General features: G+C 61.4%; 1 protein-coding gene across 5 annotated transcripts in view; it reads right to left on the bottom strand.

Annotated features, from left to right (window-relative positions):
• The window catches only part of ATP2B4 (ATPase plasma membrane Ca2+ transporting 4), a 51,785-nt gene extending 25,940 nt beyond the window's left edge, over nt 1-25,845 (bottom strand). For 2 of the 5 annotated variants that reach the window (XM_080367728.1, XM_080367727.1), the window contains exons 1-2: nt 25,698-25,845; nt 3,724-4,175 (exon numbers count right to left, since the gene is read on the bottom strand). In XM_080367728.1, coding sequence (XP_080223854.1) covers nt 3,724-3,919 — 196 coding nt within the window. In that variant the 5' untranslated portion in view covers nt 3,920-4,175; nt 25,698-25,845. Of the gene's footprint in view, nt 1-3,723; nt 4,176-10,130; nt 12,775-20,439; nt 22,718-25,697 lie in introns of those variants that run through there. The other 3 variants (XM_080367724.1, XM_080367725.1, XM_080367726.1) reach the window with 3 other exon arrangements.
• Nucleotides 25,846-26,490: the final 645 nt, after the last annotated feature.

Below are 26,490 nucleotides of genomic sequence, written 5' to 3'. Positions count from 1 at the left end.
AGCTCCCGAGATGCACCGGGCAGGCGGCTGTAACACCCAGCCCTGGACACATCCCGGTGCCTGGAGCAGCCTGGCAGCGATGCCCCCCCAGGGGGACCAAGCCCTCCCACTCAGGGACCTGCCAGCTCCATGTCATCCCAACCAGAAGGAAACAGCAGGATGAATCCCATTCCCCCCACCGCACACCCCTCTTTGTGCTGCGACTACACCCCACAAGGCTGCAGGGAGGGGATGCCTGGCAGCCCAGCCTGGGCGTCCCCACCCAGCTGTGACGAGGCAGTAAGATCCAGCTGTGATGAGGCAGCAGGATCCTGGGATCTCCCAGCCCTAATTCCCGCCCAACGGGTCTCCCCCGCCCGACAGAATGGATGGAAAATATGGCTAACCAGGGTGGCTTGACTCATGCCGGCGCCAGGGAGGCACGGCGCGTGCTGCGGGCAGGCATGCCCGGCACACACGTGCTCCCGCACGAGGATGTGGGATGCTGCCACGGGGCACAGGAGGCTGTCCCTCCAAAGCCCATGTCCCACTCACAGGCATGACCCCAGAGTTGCCCCTCGCCCTCCTGGGGCAACTGGGGGGGGAGTCAGGGGGGCTTTCAATTTATTGGTGCTGACGCAGGGGTGTGGGTACGCACCCCAGGCACGTACCCACAGCTCCAGGCTGCCAGCAAACCCCTGGCTGGGGCCACCGCAGAGCGTTTGCGGGGACTGATGGGTGCGGGAGTGGGTTAGAAATTTCGGATGGAGGCCACAAGCGACAGCAGGAGAACAAAACCCTGAGTGGCCACCAGTCCCTCATTAGAAGGGACACACTGCAGCCTGGGAAAGCTGCTTTTGGGTGGCAAAGCCTTTGCTCCAGGAGACCCGGAGCAGGTTCCTTGCCCCAGCTCAGGAAGGAGGCGGCAGCCCCAGGATCCACTATCGCCAGCGGGTGACTCAGGGCGGTGTTCGCTGACATTTGTCACCCAGGGGAGACCAGGGAAGGGCGATGCTCTAATGGGTGACTCACTGAAGCTGCCTGTGCTTCGCCACCCCGCTCCCCTGCCCACCCTACCGGGCTCCAGGACAGGACTGAGGGAGGTGGTGGAAAGCCAGCGCCCGGCAGCGAGCCACCCCCCCCACCAACCCCCTGTGGGAGGGGTCCTAAGGGGTTGGGGTCACTGGCACCTTTTATTAGGGCAAAGGCCAGAGCAGCAGGTCCCAGCAGACCCCTGCCCTGAGACCCTCGCTGCACAAACATTCATATGCAGAGAACCCACTCTGTGAGGACAAACCACCCAAGGGATCCTGGGGTGAAGACAGCCCCCGGGGGGGACTGTGACTAGCATCCACCCCATAAGGACAATGCCAGGCTCGACCAAGGACAGCCAATGCTGCAGCATGGAGATGTGGCAGCACTGAGGGGCAGGAGCCACAGGCACCCAGATGGGATCAAACTGCTCCAGATGCTGCCCGCAACAGGCTGCTGTATTTTATGGTGGGGCAGGAGGTCTGGGAGGACTCCGTGGGCAGGCTCTGCTTGCCAGCAGCCTCCTCTGGTGACACCCAAGAAGGGCACATGGCCATGTGCTCCCTGCCCACATGGGGCTGGAGCTTTGTACCATCCTGTCGGGATAACGAGCACAGGGCTGGGCACAAACATCTGCACGGGGCTGCCTACCACATCACGGGGCTGGGACACGCACTCCGTGCCCACACAGGTGGTGGTGCCACATCTCGTGCCCATGGGCACAGCAAAGCTCCGGTGCCAGCTCAGCAGGGTGTGCAGGCAGAGCAGGGCGCAGGGTCAGCTCCCAGTCAGCCCCAGCATTCCGCAAAAGACTTCCCAGAAGGAAAAAGCCCTACAATACACATGCTGAGACACAGCTGGTGTTCCCCAGATTGCCTGTCGCTCACTAAGCCCCGGCTGGGACATCCCACCTGCAATCAGCCCAAGCTCACCTGCGCTGCCCTGTGCTCTCCAGGGCCAGCATCCACCGGGGGACCCCACTCCCCATTTCCCAGGCTTTGCCCATGGACACAGAGGCAGGGGACACGGTCTCTGCTTTCAGGTTCCTGACCTGCCCAGGTTCCCCTGGTTGGGGCACCGTGGCAGTGTCACACCGTGCATTTGGCTCTGGGGCTGCCACCCGCAGAAAGGTGACCCTGGCAGAGCACGAACCAAACATCCCACTCCGATGGGATTGCACGGAGGTGCCACAGGCTGCCTTGGGTTTTTGCTTTTCCTAAAAATCCCAACCTATAGGAAATAACCTTTCTTTGCTCTCTGATCTCAACAGGATGGCGTTTGGGACAGGCAACAAAGCTCACCTCCAGAGCAAGGGGGTGAGGCAAGGATGCACTGGGAGCATGAGAGGCAGCAATGCCAGTCAGTGCCTGGAAGCAGCACTCAGGATTGAAGGGCAGCCCTGTGCCTCACCCTCACCCTCAGCAAGAGCCACTGGGCCAAGGCAGAGCCTTTCAGGTTTGCTCCCCCCCCACCCCCCACCCCCCGCCTCTCCTCCCACCCCCAAAGGAGCGCCTTCCCAGTTTGGCAGGGCCAAACACATTGTTTTGCGACCTGGACTTGGTATTTCCACCGGGACTTCCCCCCCCCTTCTCTAATGACATCCCGATATTGTCTCCCCTTCCCGGTCCCACTCACAGCTGGGAAACACGCTAATCCCCAGTTTACAGCACTAATAATAACCCACAAGTTCTCAGAGCTGAGGCACAGCCACGTCCCCCATCCCACACAGCCACTGTGGGGCCGCATCCTGCCAGGGCTGTTCCCAGCCCCAGGTAAACCCTCGGTGCTGTAAGCAGGGCGTCTCTCCTCCCGTCCCCCTTGTAACGCCAAGGAAGCGGTGCATCGCTGTGCGCTCACGGCCACCCCGTGCCATCAGCCCCAGAGCCTGCCCCTGCTCACCGATAAGGGGGTGCCCCAAAGGCCAACCCAGCCCACGGGCAGGACAGGTGACATCCTTCCACCAAAGCCTCCCAGAAGTGACCCGGCACCTGCAGGCAAGCCTCACTGCCACTGCTCAAACCTGTGACACTCAGAAGCCCCCCAACCAAGTTTTAAGCTCCCACGGTGGCTCAAGAAGCCCTACAGACCAGGGGGAGACCCGTGTGCATCTGCCCACCCCCAGCAGTGATGGATGCCCTTCGGGGACGCGCTGCCCATCCCTTGTCCAAGATGCCAACACCCAGCAAGCGAGGTCCATGCAGCCTGGCTGCCTCCCCAGCGCTCTCCAACCTTTACACTCTCCTTCAGCCCCACCCTGTGCAGCCCTGCCGTTCGTTAACACTGTAAATTATTAAACAGGGGAAAGGCTGGTGCCGACCTGCGGGGTGGCAGCTGGGCTGCAGAGGAGCCCCCCCCCCGCACTCCTTTATGCCCCATCAGCTCCTTGCTCCTGCCTGCATCCCGCTTCCACTCCATCCTCCCAGGGGATGTGGGGCTCTGGGCTACGCTTCAGGTGAACCCTCAGGGAAGATGCTTCTTTTTCTTTTTCCTCCTTCTTTACCTTAAATGATCATTTTATGGGGGGAGCCATCTCCCACAAGGCTTGCGACGGATGCCTGCTGCGATGGGACCGCACTTTGAGCTCGGCCACACGACAGTTGAGCCACCACCCTGCAGCCACTGGCTCGAACCTCGCACAGCTCCAGCCCAGAGGCACCAGCCGGCCCCCAGCAGGCAGCCCCCCACCTTGCAGACCACAAGATGGTCACTTACCTTCAACTGGCGACGTCTTCAACCTCTTGCAGACATTCTGCACACCGCCATAGGAGTCATTGAGCCGGGCCACCGCCTCGGCGCTTCTTAGCTCCATGAGGTTCCTGAGCTCCACCATGGAGCACCCAAAGTCCCCCTCATGGTTGCCTTCAGCAACCGAGTTCCCGGGGTGGTGGTCGGCCACGTTGTTCGTCATCTTGCCGGCGCAGTGGCGGCGATGCCGGCTCGCGGCTCCTGCAGCACCCACCCTTGAGGGTCCGGCTGGGGGATGCTCAGCACGGCCCCTTCCCTGGGGGCTGCCCGGGTGAAGCGGGTGCCTCTAACCGAGCCCAACTTCTTCGGATAAAGGTGTAAACAGGATGTGCATGTTACCGCGGAGGCAACCTTAGCAACGACCAGCGTGCATCTCCCGCAGAAGGAGGAGGGCTCCCTGGATACCACAGCAACTGGAGCTGCAAAAACAAGGATGGGAAACAAAAATATCAGCATTAGGAGGCCTACTAATAAAGGCACGCGCCCCGCGGGATGGGTGAGTGGGAGCAATGGTACCCAAGGGTGGGTACCCGCCAGAAATAACGTGAGCCAGCCCTGGGAATCAGCACGACTCGACCGAAAAACCTGGGTGAGCCCAAGTTCACCTCGGAGGGAGCTCAGACAGGTTCGGCATGAATCGGGGCGCGTTTCACAGGCGCTCGGCCATGCCGCAAGGAAAACTGGCAGCAGCAGCTCCAACAGCGCGCGAGGCCGGGCAGGAAGGGCGCCCAGGTGGTTCTTCGCTCAACCCCCAGCTGCCCAGCCCAGAAAAAGTGCTCCCATTCAGTTTGGGTTAAAAATACATCTCAGCAGTGGAAAACAGCTGCTTCCTCTGCAGGCTGCCGTCCCGGGGCGGGAGCACCAGCTTCCCACACTGCCAACAGGTAAGTGGGAGCATCCCGCTGAGCTAGCTGGTGCCGATGGAAGAGGGCTTGCAGCACCCAGCAGACTTCTCATCAGCGGAGAGACAAGGCAGGAACCAGAGAAGCTACTAAAACCTGCATTTTCCTCTAAAATAAAATGGCTTTTGCATTAACAACCTTTCAGGCCACGTCTCAGGAAGCCCTCTGTCCCCCCACAGGCAGCGAGCAGGCTCTCAGCCTTGGCTCTCAAAGCCCCAAGCCAGGTGACACCCCAGCCCTGCCAGCGAGGGCAGGTGAGCTCCAAAACCACTTCAAGCCGCAAGACCCAAGCGCTGCAGCCAGGCAGAGACTATCAGCATCATGCAGCTTCCCCTTTCCCTGCGGGTTTGGGGTCTGGGGTCCCCCACTGGCATCCTGGGTGGAGAGGATGGGCATTAGGGACAGCTAGGGACACAGAGGGAGCAGGCAGAGCAGCATGGGCCAGAAGGGGAAAGGGCTGGCTTTCAAGTGCCCTCCAGCTCTGCTCCCAAGCTCAGATGCCAGCAGCGATGCTCCCAGACACCTCTCCAGCACTACAGACGCAAAGAGCCTGCAAGGGAGGCTCTTTATGGAGAGAAAATAAGTCTTTCCTGGAGCAATATAAGTGAGTAACAACAGGAGAATGGCCACTAAGGCAGCATCAGCACTGAGAGAAAAGTCCAGAGGTGGCAGAACAAGTGGCCAGAGAAGCCAAACGGCGTGATGAGAACGGGAGGTAGGAGGGAAAGCACCCACCGCTGCTTCCCAGGAGCGCATGGGGTGCACCAGCCCTCCCAAACCCAACAGGCAGGCACCAGCCCATCACAGGGCCATCCCAGCACCATGCCACAGCAAGCAACCCTGATTCCAGCCCCAGTCACGCCAGCTTTGCAACCCCTGGGGCAGCAAGACCCCAACAAAGCAAACCCCTCCCCACACATCTGACCCAGGGCCTGGCCCCTGCGAGCAGCTCCCCTCCCCACCAGCAACACCCTGGGTGGCTCTCAGCATTATCAGGATGCAACAGGCACCAACCGAAGCTCGGGGACACCAGCGATACCACCACCCTGGGAGGGTCCTGTCCACCAGCTGCAGGCAGCAAAGGATGGGCAGCACGGGGACGTGCTCCCCTCAGCACGGCGGCTCCTGGGGTATCCAAACTTGCACCCTCAGGGCAGAGCGCTGCTGCTGCCCCAGAAAGCAGAGATCACCAGCTGGGGTTACCAGCATCCTTGCCCCAGCATCTTTGCCCATGCCCAGCCTGGTCACCCAGTGGCTCCTTGTGGACCTGAGCTCATCCATCATTTAAAGGCATGAAAGCTGCCGGCAGCAGGGGGTAGGAGATGGCAACTCCAATTAAGCAGACTCCTGCCAATCAAGACAAAAAAAATAGATAATTCCCCCTACCTCAACACATTGATATTTTTTCCTCTTTCATAGCAACTAAGATCTTCTGAGGTGAGCTCAGAGGTTAAGAGAAAGACAGTTAATTAATGCTGTAATGGCCTAGTCCGTAATTACCCCTGAAGGAGCCCACTGGGCACCGATCATCATCAGCCTGTGCCCAGGTGCGAGGCTTCTTCCCTCCAGCAGCGCCCGCCCTGGGGACTCGCAGAAGAAAGGAAGGACCATGGCAGGGGAAGGCTCCTGCTCTGAGCATCCTCCTCCAGCCTCAGGTTGGGGACAGAGACCCATTCCTGGCCCGGCTCTGCCCCATCCCACCGGCACAGCACAGGCTCCCGTGCTCCTTGGCCAGGCTGGGAAGGATCCATCCCAGGCAAGCAGAGAGCTGTGCTCAGGACACGTGCTCTAAGGAGCTCCTAATGACTCCAGCAGCATTCAGCAAGCTGTCCCTCACTCTAATAACTCATTTCCAGACCCCCCCAGGCACTGGAGAGGAAGAAGCGCTCCCCGAAGAGTCCCCTTGGCACACAGGGCAGGAAAGACCAGCCCAGGTGGGAGAGCCCGAGCAGGACCCCAGCTGCCCAGGACCCCCTGAGCTGCCAGCAACGCTGTGTCACCTCCCAGACAGCATCTCCGAGCAGGACTAGTGTAGCTGCAGACAAGGAGGAGTTTGGGGGTGGCAACAGTGAAGGACATGGACCCTCTCGACCCGTGGGCCAGGGTGTGAGCTGGGGGAAGGAACGTGCATGCTCTGGGAAGGAGGGAGCGGCTGGCGAGGAGCAGCAAAGCTGATGCGGTGCTGCAGACAAACCTGCCCAGAATAATAAACGGCTGCATTACACCTTCGTCCTGGCTGGGCCAGCGCCGGGGCCGGAGCAGCCCTCCGTCCGTGCCCACCCCGGGCAGCAGAGCAGCCGCTGGCACAAGCAAAGGGCTCCACTGGCTTTTAAGCATGGGGGAGAGGAAAGTGGGCTGCTCAGAGACAGAGAAGAAAATAAATAATTAGCCAAACACGTCACAGGTGACACCTTCAGCCAAGCCACGAGCAGTCTCGCTGTGATGCTGGCGGCACAGCCCGCAGCACCAGTCGCCCGGTACACGCCAGCCTGCGGCTGCCGCCTGAACAGCTATTGCTGGGCTGCCGTGCACAAATCCTGCCTGCTCAGCTCAGTGCACTTGGACTGCACCCTGGCAGGCAGACGTGAGCACCACCGCGTCCAATGACCAGTGATGGAGCAAGCCCTGACCACGCTCAGGTGTTGTTTGGTTTTTTTCCCCCCAAGAAGGAAGGGGAAATCTATGCCCCAGCTCAGCTCCTCCTGCATCTCGCTCCAACCTGGCTATCTCCCACCATCCAGGGCAGAAAGCACCGTGCCGAGGAAAAGCAACACCAGCCAGTGTCTCCCCTGCCCAGAGACATAACCCTCACCAGGCTGGCAGGGCAGCTCGGCCAGGCAAGATCAGCCCCATCGAGCAAAACTCAGGCCATTTGGATCAAAGTTTATCACCTTCCCTGAGCATCTGCTTGGCTGCATCGGCACAGAGGCTGCCCACATCCCAGCCCCACATGCTGCCCCTCAGGCAGCACCCGCCGGGCTTCAACTCCCCTTTTCGGGAATGGGGTATTGGAAACACTTGGCTGCTGTAGGTTGCCATGGCAAACTCAATGTAAAGCTGTCGGGGATGCTGTTTATGTTGCCAAATGGGGAGGAAAAAAAAAACCCCAACAAACCACCACCAAACCCCCAAAATTACCCTTCCTGGCCCGGGTTTAAGATTTTTTTCTCTTTGGAAATTAAAAGCTGAGCTCTGTCCCCAGTGGAGAGGCAGTGCTGAGCCCTGGAGCACAGCCCCACAGAAAGACCGACCCTGCAGACGGACACATGGGCTCCAAAAGCCAAAGTAGCCAATTAAAGAAGAAAATTAGGCTTGAAGCACCTTTCTCTGCCTGTCAGTGTCCTGGGAAAGACTGCACAGCTCTCCCAGCTCTCCTCCCCACTGCATGGACCTCACCACCGCTCAGCGCCCACCACCAGCTGCTGGGAGCTGTGGTCCCATGTGGGAGTGATGCTCTAAGGGGAGAGGAAGATGAAAAGCTGCTGGAACGGCTACAACTGCTGAGAAAATCACCGGTAAGAGATATTTTAAGTGCTTTCGCTGGTGGAGGGTGATCCAGGAGGCGAAGGGACACCCCCAGGCAGACACTGCTGCCCCTCGCAGTGGGGAAGGGGCAGGTGTGCAGGGAGATGCTTGGGAGCACGTGGGGCTCCCTGTGCCAGGACCTTTGTACAACACACCCTGCCCGGTTTCAACAGATGAAAGCCTTGGGCACGCTCTGCTTGGCAGGTGTGGGGAGCACAGGGGGGGCACAACTCCCCACCCCGGTGCCTGCTGGGGCTGAGTCGGGTCCATCTGCCAGAGGCACAACGGAGATGAAGAGATGAAGCGATGCGAGATGAAGCGATGCACCCAGAGCAACGAGCAACAAGTGGTCCCCAGGCCACAGCGATACCAACACTTGATGGATTCTGATCAGTGACACCCCCCATCCCCAGCCCCCAAGTTCTCCAACTCCCACCCTGTGCTGCAGCAGAGCCCCCATCTCCCCCCATGAAGCAGGGGGGGCCTGTGGGGGATCAGGGCCCCTCCCCTGCACACTCACCAAATGGAAATGTGCAGATAGCAGCGTGCAGGCTTGCTCCTTCCCAGCAACACCCATGGCAAGCCTTGGCCGCACGCTTAACCGCTCCCATGCCATGCCGGGCTGCCCGGGGAGGGCACCCAGAGGGGATGCTCAGGAGCTACCGGATGTTATCACCTTCTGGGGAGAGAAATGTGTGGAAGGGGCTGAGTCTGTGACTCATGGTGGCAAAGCGCATGCTCTGGGGGGCAAAGCCAGTTCCTGAGGGGCATGGGTGCAGCCCGCAGCCCCCTGCTGCATCCCACGGAGGATTTGCACCCTTCGGACCAAGTGCTTCTCCCAACACTCGCCTGTAGTCAAGGATGAGGGGCAGGATGGCAGGCGTTGGAGCGGGCAGTGAAGGTCACTGTGCGGAAACCTGCAACCTGCACCTTCCACGCCAATGCCACAAGAGGGGCTGTGCCCCAAGCAGGGGAGGGTGCAAGAGGCAAGGGGGGTACAAAGTCAGCCTGAAGCACCCCGGACAGACCTGTCCAGGCACAAGTTCCACTCACAGCATCCTGCGCTGGCACCTGTGCAGCAATGGAGCAGGATCTGTCCCCTCTCCCCCAGTAACACTGGCGTCCACCTCTCCTTGCTCCTTCCCCTGGGCCCTGCATGCCAAAACCAGACTTCATCCCCTGCTGGGGCTCCCCTGGTGCATCGCCCACGGGACGTTACCTCCTCGCCAACGCTTCCTCCCGCTGCGGTGGACGGCATCCGCTTCCTTCGCCCCAGCGCGCTGCCTGGGGCGGGCTGCGTGCTGCCCCAAGGGAGGGGACGGGGGCATTTCCCTCCCCAGAGCCCACCAGCGGGGAACCCCCAGCGACACCCACCCCAGCGACACCCACCCCACAGCCACCACATCCCAGGGTGCTGCACGTGGGGACGGGTAAACACAAGAGCCAAAATCCTGAGGTGGGGGAAACCCCAGCAACGGCAAGACCCTCTCATTTCCCTTGCCAGGCAGAGGGGTAAGAAGCTCCCAGACTTCATCTTGCAAGAGTGAGGGGACTAAACATGCCCCTCCCTCCAAGGCATTGCAGTCGCAAAAGGAGCCAGCAAACGCCCAGGAAGCCCCGGGGCCTCATACTGCCCCGACAGACCTCGGGGTAGCAACACCGTGATGGGGAAACTGAGTCACAGTGCAGAAGCGACTCGGTCCACAGCGCAGGGCTGATGCTGCAGCCCAGGAACACCGGCTCCAGGGGAGATCTGCTGCAGCCAGGACCTCAGGGTTTCTCCTACATTAACCCACCGGCAGCCCACCCCCACCCCCCCCCGGGAAAGGCAGCATCTTCTCCCGCATCCCTGTGGTGGAACCACTGGCCCCACAGGCACAGCAGCAGCTCCGCAACACAGCGAGTTAAAACTTCCCAAACTCCCACGCGGTGCCAACTCCTACGCACCTCACCGTCTGCGAGCTGGGACGCCGGAGGTGACACGAGGGTGGGGACACAGACACAAAAAGCACCCGGTTACTGTAGGCCACGTGTACTGCTGGCTCCGAGTGACACGCGTCGTCAGAGGCGCGGGAAGGAGCTGCTGGCCCTGAGATGTCACCGTCACCAGCCCTCCCCTGCCGCCACAGCATGAATTGCACCAGCCCACGGGACGGCAGAGCCTGTAGTATTTCTCCCACACACCTCTGCAGAGCCACATGCATCCCTGCTGCCGGGGAGCGGGGCGAACGCTCGCTTGGGTGCCAAGAGCGCAGCTAGCATACATGGCGTGCTCGTCGTGCACAGCGACAGCAGCGCACGCGCTGAGGGCTGCCACGTGCAAGTGCACAAGTCAGGGCTCATGTCCCCAAACCAGCTGTCACCCCTCGGCCGGATTTGCACGCTCGTCCCCACTCAGGGTGGGCAACGCACGAACACCCGCACTGAAGTGACCACGGATGGGGAAGAAACCAGAGCATCATCCCACCCAGAGCAGCGTTACATCACACCATCCTCCTCCTCTCCTGCCTCCCGCCAGGCTGCGGGGACCGAGAGGAGGGATGGCAGCTCTGAGCCACACGTCACAGGCCAAGGTCATGGGCAAAGCACAAGTGAAAGGCAGGCAGAGGCGACCTTCTCCAAAAGTGCATCCCTCTTCGCAGGCCGCTCCACAGAGAACGCAAGCGGTTGCCGTCAGCCCACTAATTACAGCTGCCGCTGCTCCGTTTTTGCTAGTATTTTGCCTCCTGTTAACGAAGGTAGGAAAACTGTTGGGTTTTTCTGCATGCCCAAGGCAGCAATTAGCTCTTGCGAAAGGCAGGGAAGAGGCTGGAGGCAGGAGAGCACCAGGCGAGCTGCGGAGGCGTGGAACAAGCACGGATACAGCGATCCATGACGTGGCTCTCCAAAACCTGCTGCCAGGAGCCCGCTGCCAGCCCAAGGGCCAGGGCAGACCTGGCTCCCGCTGCCCCAGCATGATCCATCCATGTGCAAAAGCCACCAGCGCAGCTGCTGCCAGAGTCTCAGGAATCCGCCTTAGGAATCTGCCCGAGCCCCTGGGCTTCCCCATGCTGCAGGGTGCAGCGTCCAGGAATTTCGAGGGGGGGGGGGGGTGTGGAAAAAAAAAGAAAAAGAAAAAGGAGGGAGTCTCCAGGCGAGCTGTCAAGGGGAATGTTTCCATCTAAGGCCTTGGTATTTCTCTCCCGGCGCCTGCACTAAATCACCCCAGCTCCTCTCATTATTCTTTTGTGCTTTACAAGGTAGCACAGCCGGCCGAGGAATGCAGAAGTACGCAGAAAGCAAACCCCAGCCTCTCCTGCAGCAGCAAATACCTGCAGCCCTGGAGCCATCAAGAGGGGCACAGCATCCCCTCCCACCACCAGGCACCTCGCCAAAAACCGGGGAGCTGGCGTGGTGCAGAGCCCCAGGGTGGCCCAGTGCTGCCAAACTGGGGGGCTGCACTGGACCCCAGCATGAGGTTTCATCCTCCTCTTCTCCCTCCCACTCAGCACTGGGAAACAGGTTCCTCCCAGCCTGGGAGTACAACTGGCACCGGGCACCTGCTGCCGGGCAGTAAGGCATCAGCCGGCACACGTTGGGCAACTCTTTAATCCTGCTCTTATTTTTTTTCCCCCCCTCCAGTTGAACCTGTTCTGCAACGCTGTGGTGCAGAGGTGTCTGGGGGCAGGCAGCTCCCCCCTGCTCCCCCCCAGCGCTCCACTCGCAGGGTTGACCTTTTGTCCCGCACTTCAACCCTGCCACCGACCTGGTCCTGGGCTTATCTCAGTGCTGTTTTACAGCCTCGAGCAAATGAGCAGGTCCAAAGAAACGTAGGGAAAGGTTTGGCATTTAGGCTATTTCAAAACCAGGGAGCAAAAACTGACGATAAAAATAAGGCAACAAAGCACACCTGGGGCTCTGTCTCTCAAACTCTTCTTGCGGCACCACCGACTCAGCCAGGCTGCCCCCAGGATGGACGCCAAGCCAACGGTCGCATCCCAACCTTGCGCTCAGACCGACCTGGATCCTCCCAGTTCACGGCACGCCTGGATGCCTGCCAGCCTCAGCACCCCGCTGCAGAAGGGAGATGGCACCCAACAAACAATCCTATCGGGGCGGGCAGCTGGGGATCCCATCCCCAGGCAAACACTCCGTCCGCGCACAGCTTCGCCTGGCTCCCACCCAGCACACGGATGCTGGGGCTCTCCCAGCCGGCCCCGGCGGAGCAGAAGTGCTGATGCACAGAGTACGCCTTGGAGCAGCTGTCCGCACCAGCCAGGCGTCTGGAGGAGAGGGAACGGGCCACAAGGACAGGATTAAACCCAATGACTCGTGCAGAAAGCAAAACGGGGAGCTGAGAGCCCTGCCGAGAGCGACGGGTGCTCTCTGCTCCGGAGACCTCACGAGCGGTCCCTGGGGCAGGGGCACAGCTGGATGCTGGCACTTGGGTAGGAGCTCAGGCAGCATGGAGCCCGACCCAGCTCACCCGCAGCCCTTGCTGCCAGCCTGGCACCGTGCCGCTCAGGGGAGTGAGGGGACAGGCAGGGATGCTCCAGACAGCTCAACCCTGCCCCGGTGTGTTCAGCCATCCCCACCACTCCGGCAGATGGATGCCCATTGGATGGGGCAGCCTATGAGCAGCTTTCTGGCAGGAGCAGGACTCTGCTCCCCACACATCCCTCCATCTTTCACAGATAGGGAAACTGAGGTAGCAACACACCTGAGCGCAGCATCAGCCCTCGCCCAGCCCCTGAGCCCGGAAGAGGTTCCGGCAGTCCTGACTCCCACCTTTCTACATCCTATTCAGGAAGTAGAGGAACCGCTTAGCTTAAAATAAGTAAAAACCAGCAGGCAGGAACCGACCTACAGAGTACAAGGGAGTCTCACAAGCAAAACAACACCCACAGACCAAGCGAGCTATCGGCCAGGACACACGGGTACAGCCATGGTATTTTTAGCAGTATTACATAGGGACAGGGGATTCCTACCCTGAAGATCCCCAGGGACTTAAAATAGGTCCCGTCACTTCCTCCCAGCAGCGCCTAGGAGAAGCATCTGCTGCTTCTGGAAGCCAGGAGGAGAGGTTGAGCCTCTGGGGCACCCCAAGACCTAGGGAGGCATGTGGGTGAGCACAGCACTAACCTTCTCCACCAGAGCACTGCGATGAGCTGCTGCCTCCTGCCCCACTGGGTGAAGAGAAAAAGCCCATGCAAGAACCAAAACAGCAGCAATAACAAAAAAAACCCAACACCCGTCTTGTTCACAGCAAAGGGAAACTGAGGCAGGGGAAGTGGAGCTTGTCTGACACCACAGGGAAAGTTGGTGGCTTGCTGGGTGGCACGGCCCGCCTGGTGAGCAGGGGGTCCCTCAAAGCTGAGATGGGCTGTAGGGGAACCCCAGCAAGTCCAGCCACCCCACAGCAGCCCCTGGGAGCGGGCTAAGACAGCAGGATGGACAACCCAATGCTCAGCTCCTGACCCCAGCAGCCCTGGGGACACAGTGTAGGGCTGGGGACAGAAGTGCCCCTCCCGACACCCTCGCCACACCAGCAAGGGGGGTGGTGGGATGGGTGCCCCTGGGTCCAGCACCCGCAGGTCCCGACTGTCTTGGCTCCGAGGGCTCCCACGCAGTCCCGCTCCGGATCACATCCCAGACGGACAGCGTGCTGGGCACCAGCTAACTTCTCCAACCCCAGCTAGCAGGTATCTCTCACGCCAGACCGCAGCGGCAGCAAATCCATATTTTTCCATTGGGAAGTCCAAGCAGAGAGGAGATTTTCCAGGCGAAGGGAAAGAGTAAGCAACAAGGGGGGGGGGGGGGGGGGGGGGGCTGTGAGCCCCCTCCCCACCCCAAAGGGTTAAAAAATAAAGCTGGCAAAAGTGTGTCTGCGATAGGAAAAACACACGAGCTCCCAGGGAGAGCGCGCCGGCTGCTCCCGTTTCCCTTCCCGACATGCCCCGCTCCTGGGAAAGTGTAGGCTGTTTTCCATATATAACTGCAAACTGTTCCATGCAGTAAGAAGTCTAATTAAAGGGAGGGAGGGAGAGCGGGAGAGACACAGAAGACCGAAAGGCAATATTTATACGAGGGAAGCAAGCCTGCATCCCGGGCACCAAATTAGACCCTCGCAGAGCAAAGCCCGTGATATCATCGGCAGATCAGAACTGGGCAGAGCGGCGGCTTCGTAGAAGAGGCGAATCAGAGCCTGGAAAATACGTACCAATAAATAAGAGAGAGCCAGATGGGCCAGGAGAGCACAGGGGGCGGGGGGGCAGGGGAAGGAAAAGCTAATCTGAGCCAGTTGCTGGGATAAGCCAGAATGCCGTGGGAGGGTGCATGTACACCCCCGGCCCCCCACAAGCCTCCTGGGGTCCCTATTCCCTGTCCCCCAACCACCCCATGCATCCTGCAGCTGGAGAACCAGTTATTTAAGTAAATAGCAGGAATTTGCTTGAAAAATAAATACTAAAGTAAAGCTGCACAAGCAGGAAGAGGGCTGGGGGGATGTGAAATGCCAGGGAGCAGAGCGGCACGCTGGCACGCTGCAGGAGCCGGCTGCCGTGGCAGGTAGGGAGAGGCTGCAGGCAAAGGGGCACCCACCCCATGCCAGAGGTGACCCACACAGCACCCAGGCCTCACCCCACTTCGACATGCCAGCCTTGGCTCTCCTACCCACCCACAGCTGCATCCCACTACCCTGATGCTTCGGGGGGACCCCGTCGCCCCGCATCTCCAGCCCCGATGCCCCGGGGGGACCCCCCCCATCACCCAGCATCTCCAGCCCCGATGCTTTGGGGGGACCCCATTGCCCAGCATCTCCGGCCAGGGCAGGAGGGGTGCAGGGGGAGGCACACACCCAATCTGCTCTTCAAAGCCTCTTTGTTAGAGCTGCATTTCCCACAAGCGCCAGCCACAGCCCCAAGGTAATCCACAGCCAGCTAACACATTCCCAGCGTTATTATGTCCTCTGCCCACACTAGGTGTCAATGCATTTTAAAACCGTTAACGTGCTTTAATTAAATGCCGATATATTTAAAAGTCACCCTACCTAGGCTGAGCCCTCACGGGGAGGCTGGCTTACCGCCCAGCCATGGGGTTTGCTGCATCGTTCAGTGCAGACAGCACCATCACCGACATCCTCACGGGCATCACATGCTCCACTCCCAACGGCAGCTGGGGACCAGCCCCTCTGCACCCCAAAACCAGACCTGACCCACCACCATGCCACCCTGATCAGGCGATGGAGCCCCGATGTACTGGGCACCACCATTCCCAGCACTGCCTTGGCCTCGTCCCCACCTCCGCGCACACACACACCCTTGTGCCCCGGGCGCCCAGCACCGTCCTGACCTGCCATCCTGTTTATGCAGCGTCTCGAACCCCACGCGCTCCCTCCCTCTGCGCTTCAGGCAACGCCCCAGAGGCTTCCAGCTGCACCAGTAACCCAGAGAAACTGGGATATCCCTTTCCTCAAATGCCAGCATGAAGTCACTGGCAGGGCTCCCCACCTCCTGCATCCCTCCACATGGAATGGTGCCTTCCAGCCCCTTCGCCTTTGCCACTGCACACCTGCCTTGCGCCCATAAATCGCACCTCACAGTGCTGGGGGAGGGCAGCCTGCGGGTTGTACCCCCCAAAATAGCCCCTGCTGTTGAACCTGCAATGATACCAAGAATCCCAAGCTTAGATGGAGCTCTGCTTCAGGCAGAGACACCTGCTGTAGAGCTGGGACAAGATGCAACGGGGACAAGGACACCCCACCGCATGGGAGGGGTCACAACACCTGGCATCCCCACCCCAGTGAGCAATGCCTCCTGCTAGCGCAGGGCCAGCCTGAGCCCTGCCACCTCTGCCCAGCCTCCAAGCAAAAGGAGCAAACCAGCCCCGCATGGCACGGCCGAGCGCGGCACAGCCCCGGGGTCACCCGAGGTGACTGCCGGACACCAGCCACTTTGTGCTGGCTGGACCTGGAGGCGCAGGAGCTGTGGGAGGCTTTAAAACAGTTCCTGCCTATCACCAGCATTTATACAGGTGGGTATCTAAGCACCAGCGCTAATCTGGGGATAATAGCAGCTTTAGCAGCGATAGGGCAGAGATTACCGCCGCAATCCGGGTGTTAGGGGCGTTTCTTTGGCAGTAAGCAGCGTGGCGGGCAGGCAGACGAGGCACAGTGATCTGCAAGGAACAAAGCGAGTGGCCGGCATCGCGACCCAGCTCCTGGCAGCTCCCCACCGACACCCAGCACCCAGCTGGTACCCGGGTAACAGGAGGTAGACGTGCTGGCCTGTGGCTGCGGGATGCGCTGCCTGGACCAGCTGGGAAAAATGGAAACCCCACCTAGTGCCTGGGGCTCTGCATGGACAGGATTCCCCCTCTTCCTCCTGGCCCAAGCATCCTACCCAGGATCACTCAGCATGCTGTAAACCCCTCCGCTCCCAAGGCTCTGGCTCCTCTTCTCTGCCCCCACACCTTCCCAGCCGCCTGCAATAGCAGGGTCCTTCATCATCCTCTTGCACCATCCTCTGACCCCAAGGGGCAGGAGCAGGTGAGTTTGCACAACCAGGGCACTGGGAATGCAAAAAAGCAAGTCTCACTGCTTGGTTGGGGGTCCCCCAGCACTGTTTGGGGTCCCCCAGCACCAACTGGGCTTGTTCTGCCCAGGGAGCACCCTGCTCCCATGCAGCCCCTCGGGGGGAGGCAGCCAGACAGGGTCTGAGGAGGCTGAGATTCAGGGAAGCCCCTCCCCTCTCTGCCTGCTTTTCTGGGTCGCTTCCTGGGGATGCTCTGCCCAAACTGATCACCTCCAGCGGGGACGGAGCACAGCAAGGTCTCTGGAGCAGAGAAACAGCGAGGCCAGTCTGCACAGGCAGCTGCGTCCGGAGGAGCGGGAGGAGGAAGGGAGGATCCATCATTGTCCTTTCCAAAGGGAAAAGGGACAGTCCCCTGAATGGAAGTGCCAGGCAGGGCAGGAAACACCTCCAGCCTCCTCGCTCCAGGCTGCATCTGCCCACGGAGAGCGGAGGACACCTGCACACAGCACAAACCCCCCCAGTGCTGCAGAAGCACCATCTGCAACATCTTGCAAGGATTTGATGCATTTCACGTTCAACTGCAGGAGTGAGAGGATCCCCCGGCTGCTGCCCTGCAGAGAAACACCCAGACACTGCGGGGAAGGGACGGGAAGGAGGATGAAGGGTCATTCCCACACCGAGCCCTGGCTAAGGCGGTGCGGGATGCCCAAGCTGGTGCCCAGTGAGGCAAAACCAGGTGCACAGAAGATGAGCACGTCCGCAGATGGCAGGCGCAGACGGAGAGAGATGGAAAGAGTGGGAAAACAATGCTAAGAAGGGAAGCAACGAATAGAAAGGGATGAAAGGCAGCGGGTCAGGAGTTAGCACAACAGAATTTAGCAGTGGATATGGAGCCGGAGCACGTTGCAGAAGGATTTTGGCTCACCAGAGCCTGGGCCATTGCTGCACCCAGGGGACCAGCTCCATCCAGCCCTTGAGCGTCTGCTGGGTACCAAACCAGCCACCTCTTCATTGCCCCCGGCTGAGCCTCCCCCCAAACAGGCTCCTACGGAGCAACCTATGGCTCCAGCCTCCTCCCCCAGCTGGCAAAGCAGCCGTCTCCTCCGGGAGCCGCGATCGGCTGCGTTTGGCACCCAGCACACGCCGAGTAATTCAAGCTGCCCCTGGGAAGAGCAGCCTGCGGATTTAATACTCCGCAGAGCAGACGGGTGTTTGCAAGGCCAGCTCCCGGGGGCACAGCGTATCCCTGGGGATGCTGAAGCAGGTAGTGGGATGAGGTTATACAGCTGGCTTTCCCCCCCTCCGTGGGGAGGCGAGTGGGTCTTGGCTGTTTGCTTTCTCCTTCCCCGGGAGATCTCCTGCTCGAGATCTCCTCCTCGCTCGGGAAACACCCTCAGGTGCCCTGCAGCTCTCCGGGGAGGAAACGCTGCCCAAACACAGTCAGCTGTTTTGGTCCTTCCCTTCTTTTTTGGACAGTCCACTTGGGGTCAGATTTAAGAGCGATTCGTCACTTGGGAAATAACACCACTTCAGGCCTCCTCCCTCAAATAAACCTCAAAAGACATCATTTAGGCAAGCTTAATGTGGACAACTAAAAATAGCCGGCACTAGTCACACTGGAAAATGCAGGCTGTGGAGCTTCACACTTTCACAGCTCCAGCCAGGACACGGGGGTTTCTGGCTGTGGGGAGGGTCCCCCCGGCTCCACAGACACATTCCTGGGCGACGGGCACAGCCCTGCTCCCATGGGGCAGCGGGTGGGTCGAAAAGGATCCTTCAGGGATCCATCCCTGGCACCACCAGCACCCTGCACAGCTGCTCCGCTGAAAGTTTTGGGTCCCCGCACTTTCCCAGGCAGGATGCGGTGACTCACAGCCACGTCTGCACCAGGACACCCAGGAAAGCTCAGCCCTGCTTTCAGCCTCTCCACAGCCAAGCCAAGTTTCTGGTCCCGGCTCCCTGCAGCTGATTCACCCCCGCTTCCCCCAGCGTCCCCAGGCAAACGCAGCCAGGCCTCCCTGCCAGCTCTGCCCGCACACGGGATAAATCCCCTGCACTGAGTAATGCGGAGAGGCGGGTTGTTATTACAGCTTTCCTCCTGCTCTGCAGCAGCGGGGCTGTCACAAGCCGTGCGACCCTCGTGAGGCACAATTCAAGCCTTGCTACAGCCTGGCAGCCCATCCCACCCGCGGCTCACGCTCCTCCGCCGCCAGCCTGGCATCACCCAACAGCCTCCAGCAGAGCCACAAAGCCAGCCCGCCCTCATTTCCCCGCAGTCCCCCCTCCTTGCACCAACCTCTCCCCGCTCCAGAGGCAGGAATAATATTTAACTCAGGTTCACGCTGGAGCATGACCTCCCTCCCAGCCTGGGTCACCCCCAGGCTGTCTCCATCGCAGTGGCCATGCTGGATCCCCGCTCCCGGCACGGCCACATGCCCATGGGAGAGCCCAGCACCAGCACAACCCCCCCGGAGCATGCAGCACACCGGGCTGGGAACCCCCGGGATGCTCGGCACCGCATGCTGCCGGCTGCCAGCTGCAGCGATATGTCACGGCAGGGTTTGTACGCAGCCGGCGCTGAGGCGGCTCTCCCGGCGCAGGGGACCAGCAGGTGGGCTGTACAGGTGCCGCGCTGATGTGGGAGCCTCACACAGCCACCGAGACACCCTGCCCTGAACTGCACAGCCAGCAGATCCCGCCTGGAGCCATTCTCCTGCCCTGAGAAACGGCTCGGCTCAGCCTGCAGAGCCAACAAGGTGGGGGGGGCTTCATCCCCTGCGGAAAGGGCAGGAGACGGGAAGATGCTCGAGGACTGAACCATCTTACTCGTCCTCATGTCCCTGCAGCGACAGCCTGCGAGGTGTCACGAGCAAGAAAGCAGCTTTCCCGGCGGCGGTTAAAAAGCATCCATGCAGCCCCAGGTCTGCTGCAGCCGAGCGCTCGAGCAAGCCAGGGTTACTTTTAAGTAGCTGGTGAGAAGGTGGGAAGAGAGATGAAGAGCCGGAACGTCGCGATGCCGTGGCACTAAGCCTCTGGGAGGGCTGAAGCCAAGAGAGACGAAGCATCAGCATTTCTGAGCAGGAACAAAGGGCGAGAAGAGAAAAGCCGAGGGCACGCCATGGGGCTGGCCAGGGCGATGGGCACCTCCCGGGCAAGCGAGGGGTGGAGAAGGGACAGTAAAGCTCTAGCTGCTGCAGCAGGGTCCTTAATTAGCATCTTGGGAAACGAGGCTGAAAATCAGACACCTTCTGTCCGAAATCTGAGCCCGGACCTGAAAATCTGATCACTGGATCCGATGCTCAAAGAGCAAAGGTCACGGCAAGTCCCAGGCAGGTCCCACAACCGTGGGGCAGGGCTGAGCCCCCCTGCCACCCACCCAGCTTCGCCCCCCGCCCACCCCCGGCCCCCCCGGTGGGAGCAGACGCAGCACCACGAAGGCCAGCAGCTTATTTTTAGCCTTGGGAAGGCAGAAGCCTGCGAGCAGCTCTCTCAGCTCTTGCCCTTGGCACAGGGCGCGCTGCTCATACTGCTGCCACTGCTGCAGCGAGTGCCTCAGGCCTCAGCCCACCCCGCTGCCCCCCAGGACCAGCCCGATCCCTCCCGGCATCGATCCTTTCTCTGCCCAGAGAGGAGGAGGAGGATGCTGGGATCAGCCCAGGAGCTGGCGGCTGCCGCGGCCCCGCAGCCAAAGGATCCAGATTATTTACAGCTCCCTAACGGAGCGCGGCGAGTTCGGCAGAGCTGACCTTTCCGTGCCTGAGACAAAGAGATGTCACCGTCGTGGCGGTGCAGTCACTGCAGGATGGGCGATGCGGGGTCCTCTCCCACCAGCGGGGACAGAGCAGGGGGCCAGACCCTCGCAGGGGGGCTCAGGAGCAGGGAAGCGTCCAGGGCGACGGAAAGCGAAGTGCGCTGGGATCCCAGCCTGGGAAAAGGAGGGATCGGATTCCTCCCTCCCCGTCCCCGCTGGACAAACTCTTCCGGGTAGGGACTCCTACGCGCTGGCTCTGCCCAGCCACACCAGCAGCTCGCTGCTCCCTGCGGACCCCAGCTGCTTTAGCAGGGGGGAAATAGGGATATCGCTTCAAATAGAAAAAGGGGGGGACGGAGACGCACCCCCGGCACCCCGGCGGCTGCAGCAGTGCTCGGCTCCTTTGGCTGTCGCCGCCTTGGCTCAGCCCAGCTGCCGACTCATCCCTGCCATGGAAGCGTAGAAGCAAAAGTTTCCCCATCAGCATAAACCACGGACAACTGGCCAAACCTTCGACTTGGCTTCTGCCGCCCTGGCGAGGAGTCCCCACACTGGGGACCCGCTGTTTCCCAGCTGGGGTGCCCACAGCGGGGGAGAGGGACGGGGGACTGACCCACTCCCTGCATTAGGGGACTGGTGTGTGTCCCCCAGACTCGCTGCAGACCCTCATGCTGTGGGGAGGGAAGGGCGTGCTGGGACGAGGAGTTCTCCAGCCCTTGGCACTGCCCAGCGGGTTGATCCTTCCCATGCCCCTTCCCTTGCTCCGACGTGAGTTAGCTGCAGGATTTTGGCAGAGGACTGTACACAGGGCCAGCGTCACAGCTGTGCGGGGCCCCCTCCCCAGCCTGCCCCCCCCCCAGGTCCGTACTGGATGCGGTGATGCAGAAGCACAGACACTCCAGGGAGCCAGCCTGGGAGCACTCTGCATCCCCCCTCACGCCTGCGCCAGGGTCCCCACATCCCTCTCCATCTGCCAGGGCAGTGGTGGCCTGTCCACACCCTCGAGAGCGGGGCCAGCCCCTCGCTCTGCTGCCGAGGAGATGCTGGCAGAGGGATGCTCCTGGCCAGGACTCCCATGGCCCCAATTCCTGACCCCCCAGGGGCACATCACTCCGCGTCAGCTTCCCACGTTTAAATCCGAGACCCCTCCCAGAAGCTCACAAATGCAGGAGGACACCGAACCCATCTGTTACTCACAGAGAGCTCTCCCAGGATCTAAGTTACTTAATTACTGCCTTAAAAGAGTCACCATCCAGGTGGGTGACACGCCAGCGGGTTGTCATGTGCTCCGCACGTCTCAAGCATTTGCTTTCTTCCTTTCTCTATCCACGGTTAGCTTGCCTTTTTTTTTTTTTTTTTCCCTTTCCTTTTTCTAATGAACAAATAGAGGGGCAGGTTTTATAAGTCCATGGAAACTCTATTATCCCTCTGCATTAAAGCCAAAAGCAACTAATTAAAACATCAAAGTCAGATGTTTCATTAGTTCGGCCTCAGAAAGCGCTGGCAGGAGGTGGCAGGGAACGTGGCTCCCACGGCCGGCTGCACCGAGGGACCCCAAGGCTGGACCCGCACCCCAAAACACGGTCCTTGTCTCAGTGTCACTGGGAAACCCAGCGGGGAGGCTCTGGACTGGCCACCACTGGGCAGAGTGCTGTCACCTCCCTGCCCCTCTTCTCCAGCTGGTCACTGCTCATCGCAGGAGGCCTTTGCATTCACCGGTTTTGAGAACAGGGAGGCTGCTGCCCTTCTCCCCATCAAAGCTGCTTCCCCCAGGAGCATCCCCATGGAACGGGTCCTTACGCCCTTCCAGGCACAGAACAAGGCCAAGCACGACATGTTCAAATTCTCAGCTCACCCACACCGACTTATTTCCTCTGCGCACCAGATCTCCACCTGTACGACAGAAAGGACATTGCTGCCTCCATCCACCCTGACCAGGAGGGCTCCAGGCAGCCAACAGGCATCAGACAACATCCCTCACCCTGCCTGGATCCACTTCCAGAAGTCCCCAGCGAGACTCAGGATTTGGGGAACACCAAGGACGCGGCACCTCTTGGTGCCGCAGCAGCCAGCTCCCCATCTAAGGATCTGCATCCCATCGCCATGGTCACACCGAGCATCATTGCATCCCTCCCCGGGCTCCCACTCCCCACACCTGGTCGTTGGCACAGCGAGCGCATCTCTTGCGGGCAAAGCGGGGTCCCCACCCCGTGGCTCACTGGGGGGTTAACCCAGGTTTTCCTTCAGCTCCTTTGCCAAGCCGAGAAGCCTTCCCCAGTGGGGAGGGGCCCTGGGTGAGGAGGAAGCTAGAGCAGCAGCCAGCCCTTCCTCGGGCCCTGCTGCGGGGAGCAGCAGACCCAGGGAGCAGCAGCAAACAGGACTCAGCAGCAAGTCCCTGCTGCAGAGCTGCTGCTCAGCACCAGGCTCCTCACGTCCCCCAGACCCCTGTGGGCTCCTGCCAGTGCTGTTGGTTGCAACAGGCATGTGCAACCACTGCGGGCAAAGTCCGCTCGTGGCCTAGCAGGGGTGTTGGGGGAAAAAAAAAATAAAAGGAAAAAAGGGGAAAAAAAACCCAAACCCGAGAGAGGAGCAGAGAGCGTGCGGGGACCCTGCAGCCCCTGCGAGGTGCAGGCAGGGAAGGAGCAGGCTCATCTCCCAGCACAGGCAGGCCTTGGGGAAGAGGGGGAACTCCAGGCACAGCTCCACCCCGGCGCTTTCTGCTGCAAAACAATAGTGGAGAGGAGTAGCAGTCCCTCCCTGCTCTTACTCACCCTGCCCAAAGACCTGTGCCACCCCACGGTTCATCCCTCCTCGCCCCAGCCTCTGCCTGGTGCTGCCCCGGGGGGCTCCAGCACGGTGGGTCCCAGCTCATGGGGCACAAGGTTTGGTGACGCTCCAGCCGGCAGCAGCACACGCTAACGGTAAGAGATCCTCGGCACGCAGAGCGATGCGAGAGCTGGACCCATGGCATGCGAGCAGGGGATTCTCTCCGTCACCATCTCAACCGAAAAAACCCCACCAGCCAGCACCCCAATTCGTGCTCTCAAGCCTCTCTACCTGCAGCGCTCGCACCACCTCCCCATGCCAGCCAGCCCCGCTCCTGCCAAGGCTTTGTGGAGGTCCCTGCGCGTCCCCTCGCACGAAGCCGCTCCCAGGGCAGCACCCACAGCCCTGCCGCTGGCGAGGGTGGGATGAGGAGACAGCCTGCACCCCGAGGGGCCGGGCTCCGGGGGTATGGGGAAGCGGGAGGTGTGGAGAAGCTGCGCCTCGAAGCCCTGGGTGCTGCCCAGCGATGCTGGCACCGTAGTGCCGTCCCGGCATGGGCACCCGCTCCACTGCGCCCGGGCAGCACCCACCTCGGCGCGGGGCAGAAATCCCCCGTATCTGACTCAACGCTCCCAACAGGCTTTGGGCAACTGAAGGGCACGTAGGTTTTTGGGAGGCCTCCAAGACCACCCAGCTCCCTCCATCCAGCCTGGGAGAGCCCAGCAGCCACCCCTGACCCCACCACCCAGCCCACGCCATCCCAAGGGAACGGGTGGGATGTCCTAAGGGGGGTCACCCAAGGGTGCAGCCTGCAGGACACTGGCGGAGCTGGGAAGGGAACCCCATGCCGCTGCGGGGTGGGGCTGGCAGAGCACGGGGGCGTCAGCTTCTCTCTCGCTCATGATTAAATAATTTAGGTGCGTTTCAGTGCTCAAGGAAGCGAAAGATTGAGGGCACTGTCTGGAGCCAGGCGAAGCGCAGGCAGCCGGCACAGACCCTGCCTGCCGGAGCAGCCGACAGCAGAAGCATCGCGCCGATTTGGGGTGGGGGCACAGAGCAGTGCCCACCCAGCCTCAGGACAGGTCTGGACACCCCCTGGGTAGTTCTTGAGCACTCACCTCCCACCCCACCCTGGGTCCTGGCCGGGCTGCCAGTCCACGGGCAGAAACAGGCTGCACTGGTTTGAGATTTGCAATCCAAACCCCCACCCAACCTCAGGTCTCCAGAGATAAGAGCACAATAACCTATTGTCCCTCCTCCACTCCCTCCCCTCTCAAGATCTCCACTTGCCTCTGGCCAAGCAGGGAGGGACCACCCAGCTCCGCACCCCCGCAACGGCCGGGGGCTCGCCGGGTCCCCACCAGGGGCACGACCCCAGCGCCAGGCAGCGGATGCTCGGGAGCCAGGGCTGGGATGCAGGGAGAGCGCTGGAGGCAGAGGCAGGAGGCGGAAGAGGCTCCTGCCTGCTGGCCATGTGGGCCACAGCCTGCCTGGGTTTATTATTTCCAACCCCCCCTTTTTTAATTTTTTTTTTTTAAATTTCCCCACCCCACAACCCACTCCTCCTGGCTGTGGGTTTGGTGCAGGCTAGAGGGGGACGTGCCTGGTCCTGGCGTGGGCAAACACCAGGCAGCCCCCCTCCCCCCTCCCCAGACACACTCCCCGCGGTGCCAGCGCTCTGCCATCCCACCCTCCATCCCTCCCCACGATCCCACCCTCCATCCCTCCCTCCCCGGGGTATCCCACTCCAGGCGCATCCCACCCGGCTGCTTGCAGGGAGCAGCACCCCCTCCTGCCCTACGGATGGGGGGGGAAAAAAAAAAAAAAAAAATCACCCACGCAGCACCTTCCCCCTCTCTGTCCTTGGGCTGCCGCAAGGCCCCCCCCCCCCGCCTGCCTGCGCTACCTCTGCCCTTCCCTCCGGCACCAGTGCCAAGCTGCAGCGTGGCCTGGGATGGATGGAGGCATCGGCCAGACCCACAGGGGCCGCATCCTGCCCCCCCCCCCCCAGCCTCCCTGCAATGCCACACCACGCTGCCCCCCAACACGCGTGACCGAGACCCCCACGCCCCCCCTCAAGGACAGGCAACAAGTTGCAGGATACGGCTGGAAAGGCTTCCCACCCACCCCACCCCCCAAGATGCTGGGGGGGGGGGGGGGGGTTGGGTTTGCACGGCTGGCAGACCCCCACCGATAAAAGCGGAGGGACTGTGGGCATCCCATCCCGCTGCAGTGAGCGGCAGCAGGGTGGGGGTACGCCATGCCAACCCCCCCCCCCCCAGTCCCACCTGCTGCACCTAGGTGTAGCACCCCAGTGCTGCATACTGGGAGGGACTGGGGGGGGGGGAAGCACCGCTCCCACCGCCCCACCCGCGGGTGGGGCGGTGGGAGCGGTGCTTCCCCCCCCCCCATGCACTCAAAATCCGAGAAGCACCCACGGGACCCCCACCCCACTCCCACCCGCTCCCCCCCCCCCCCCGCACTCACCGGCTCAGCCCCCTCGGCGCCCGGCTGGCGGCGGAGCCCCCGCGGCTGGCCATGGGATGTGGGGGGGGCACGGAGGAGCGGTCCCGGAGCTAGCGGGAGAAAATGCTTGTCATGGCAACCCGTGCCGAGCCGAGCCGTGCGGAGCCCAGCCGAGGAGGGCTCGCCCCAACCCGCCGGGGGAGGGGCTCTCTTAAGGTGGCGGCCCGCCCCGTCGGCTGCTTAAGGGGGACGGGAGGGAGCGGGAGGAGTGCGTGCACCCCCGGGCAGTGTGGAGACCCCCCGGGCAGGGCCATATGTGCACCCCCGGGCAGTGTGGAGAGCCCCCCAGGCAATATTGGGACCCCCCGGGCAGGGCCATGTGTGCACCCCCAGCCAGTGTGGAGACCCCCCAGGCAGCACTGTGTGTGCACCCCCCAGACAGAGCCATGTGTGCACCCCCCGGCAACATGAGGACCCCCCCGGGCAGGGCCGTGTGTGCACCCACACACAACATGGGGACCCCTGTGGGCAGTGTGGGGACCCCCCAGGCAGCACTGTGTGCGCACCCCCCAGGCAACATGGGGACCCCCTGGGCAGGGCCATATGTGCACCCCCAGGCAGTGTGGAGACCCCCTGGGCAGCACTGTGTGTGTGCCCCTGGGCAGCGTGGGACCCCCCCAGGTAGGGCAATGTGTGTGTACCCCCAGACAGTGTGGGGAACCCCCCGGGCAGGCTGTGCGGGCACCTCTCGATCAGCATGGGACCCTCCCCATGGCACTGCGGTGTGTGCCCCCCTGGGCAGTGTGGGTTCCTC

This window comes from Falco punctatus (genome assembly GCF_963210335.1).
Source record: "Falco punctatus genome assembly, chromosome: 17".
In the NCBI taxonomy this organism is placed as follows: domain Eukaryota; kingdom Metazoa; phylum Chordata; class Aves; order Falconiformes; family Falconidae; genus Falco; species Falco punctatus.
This window is presented reverse-complemented; position numbering and strand designations above follow the sequence as displayed.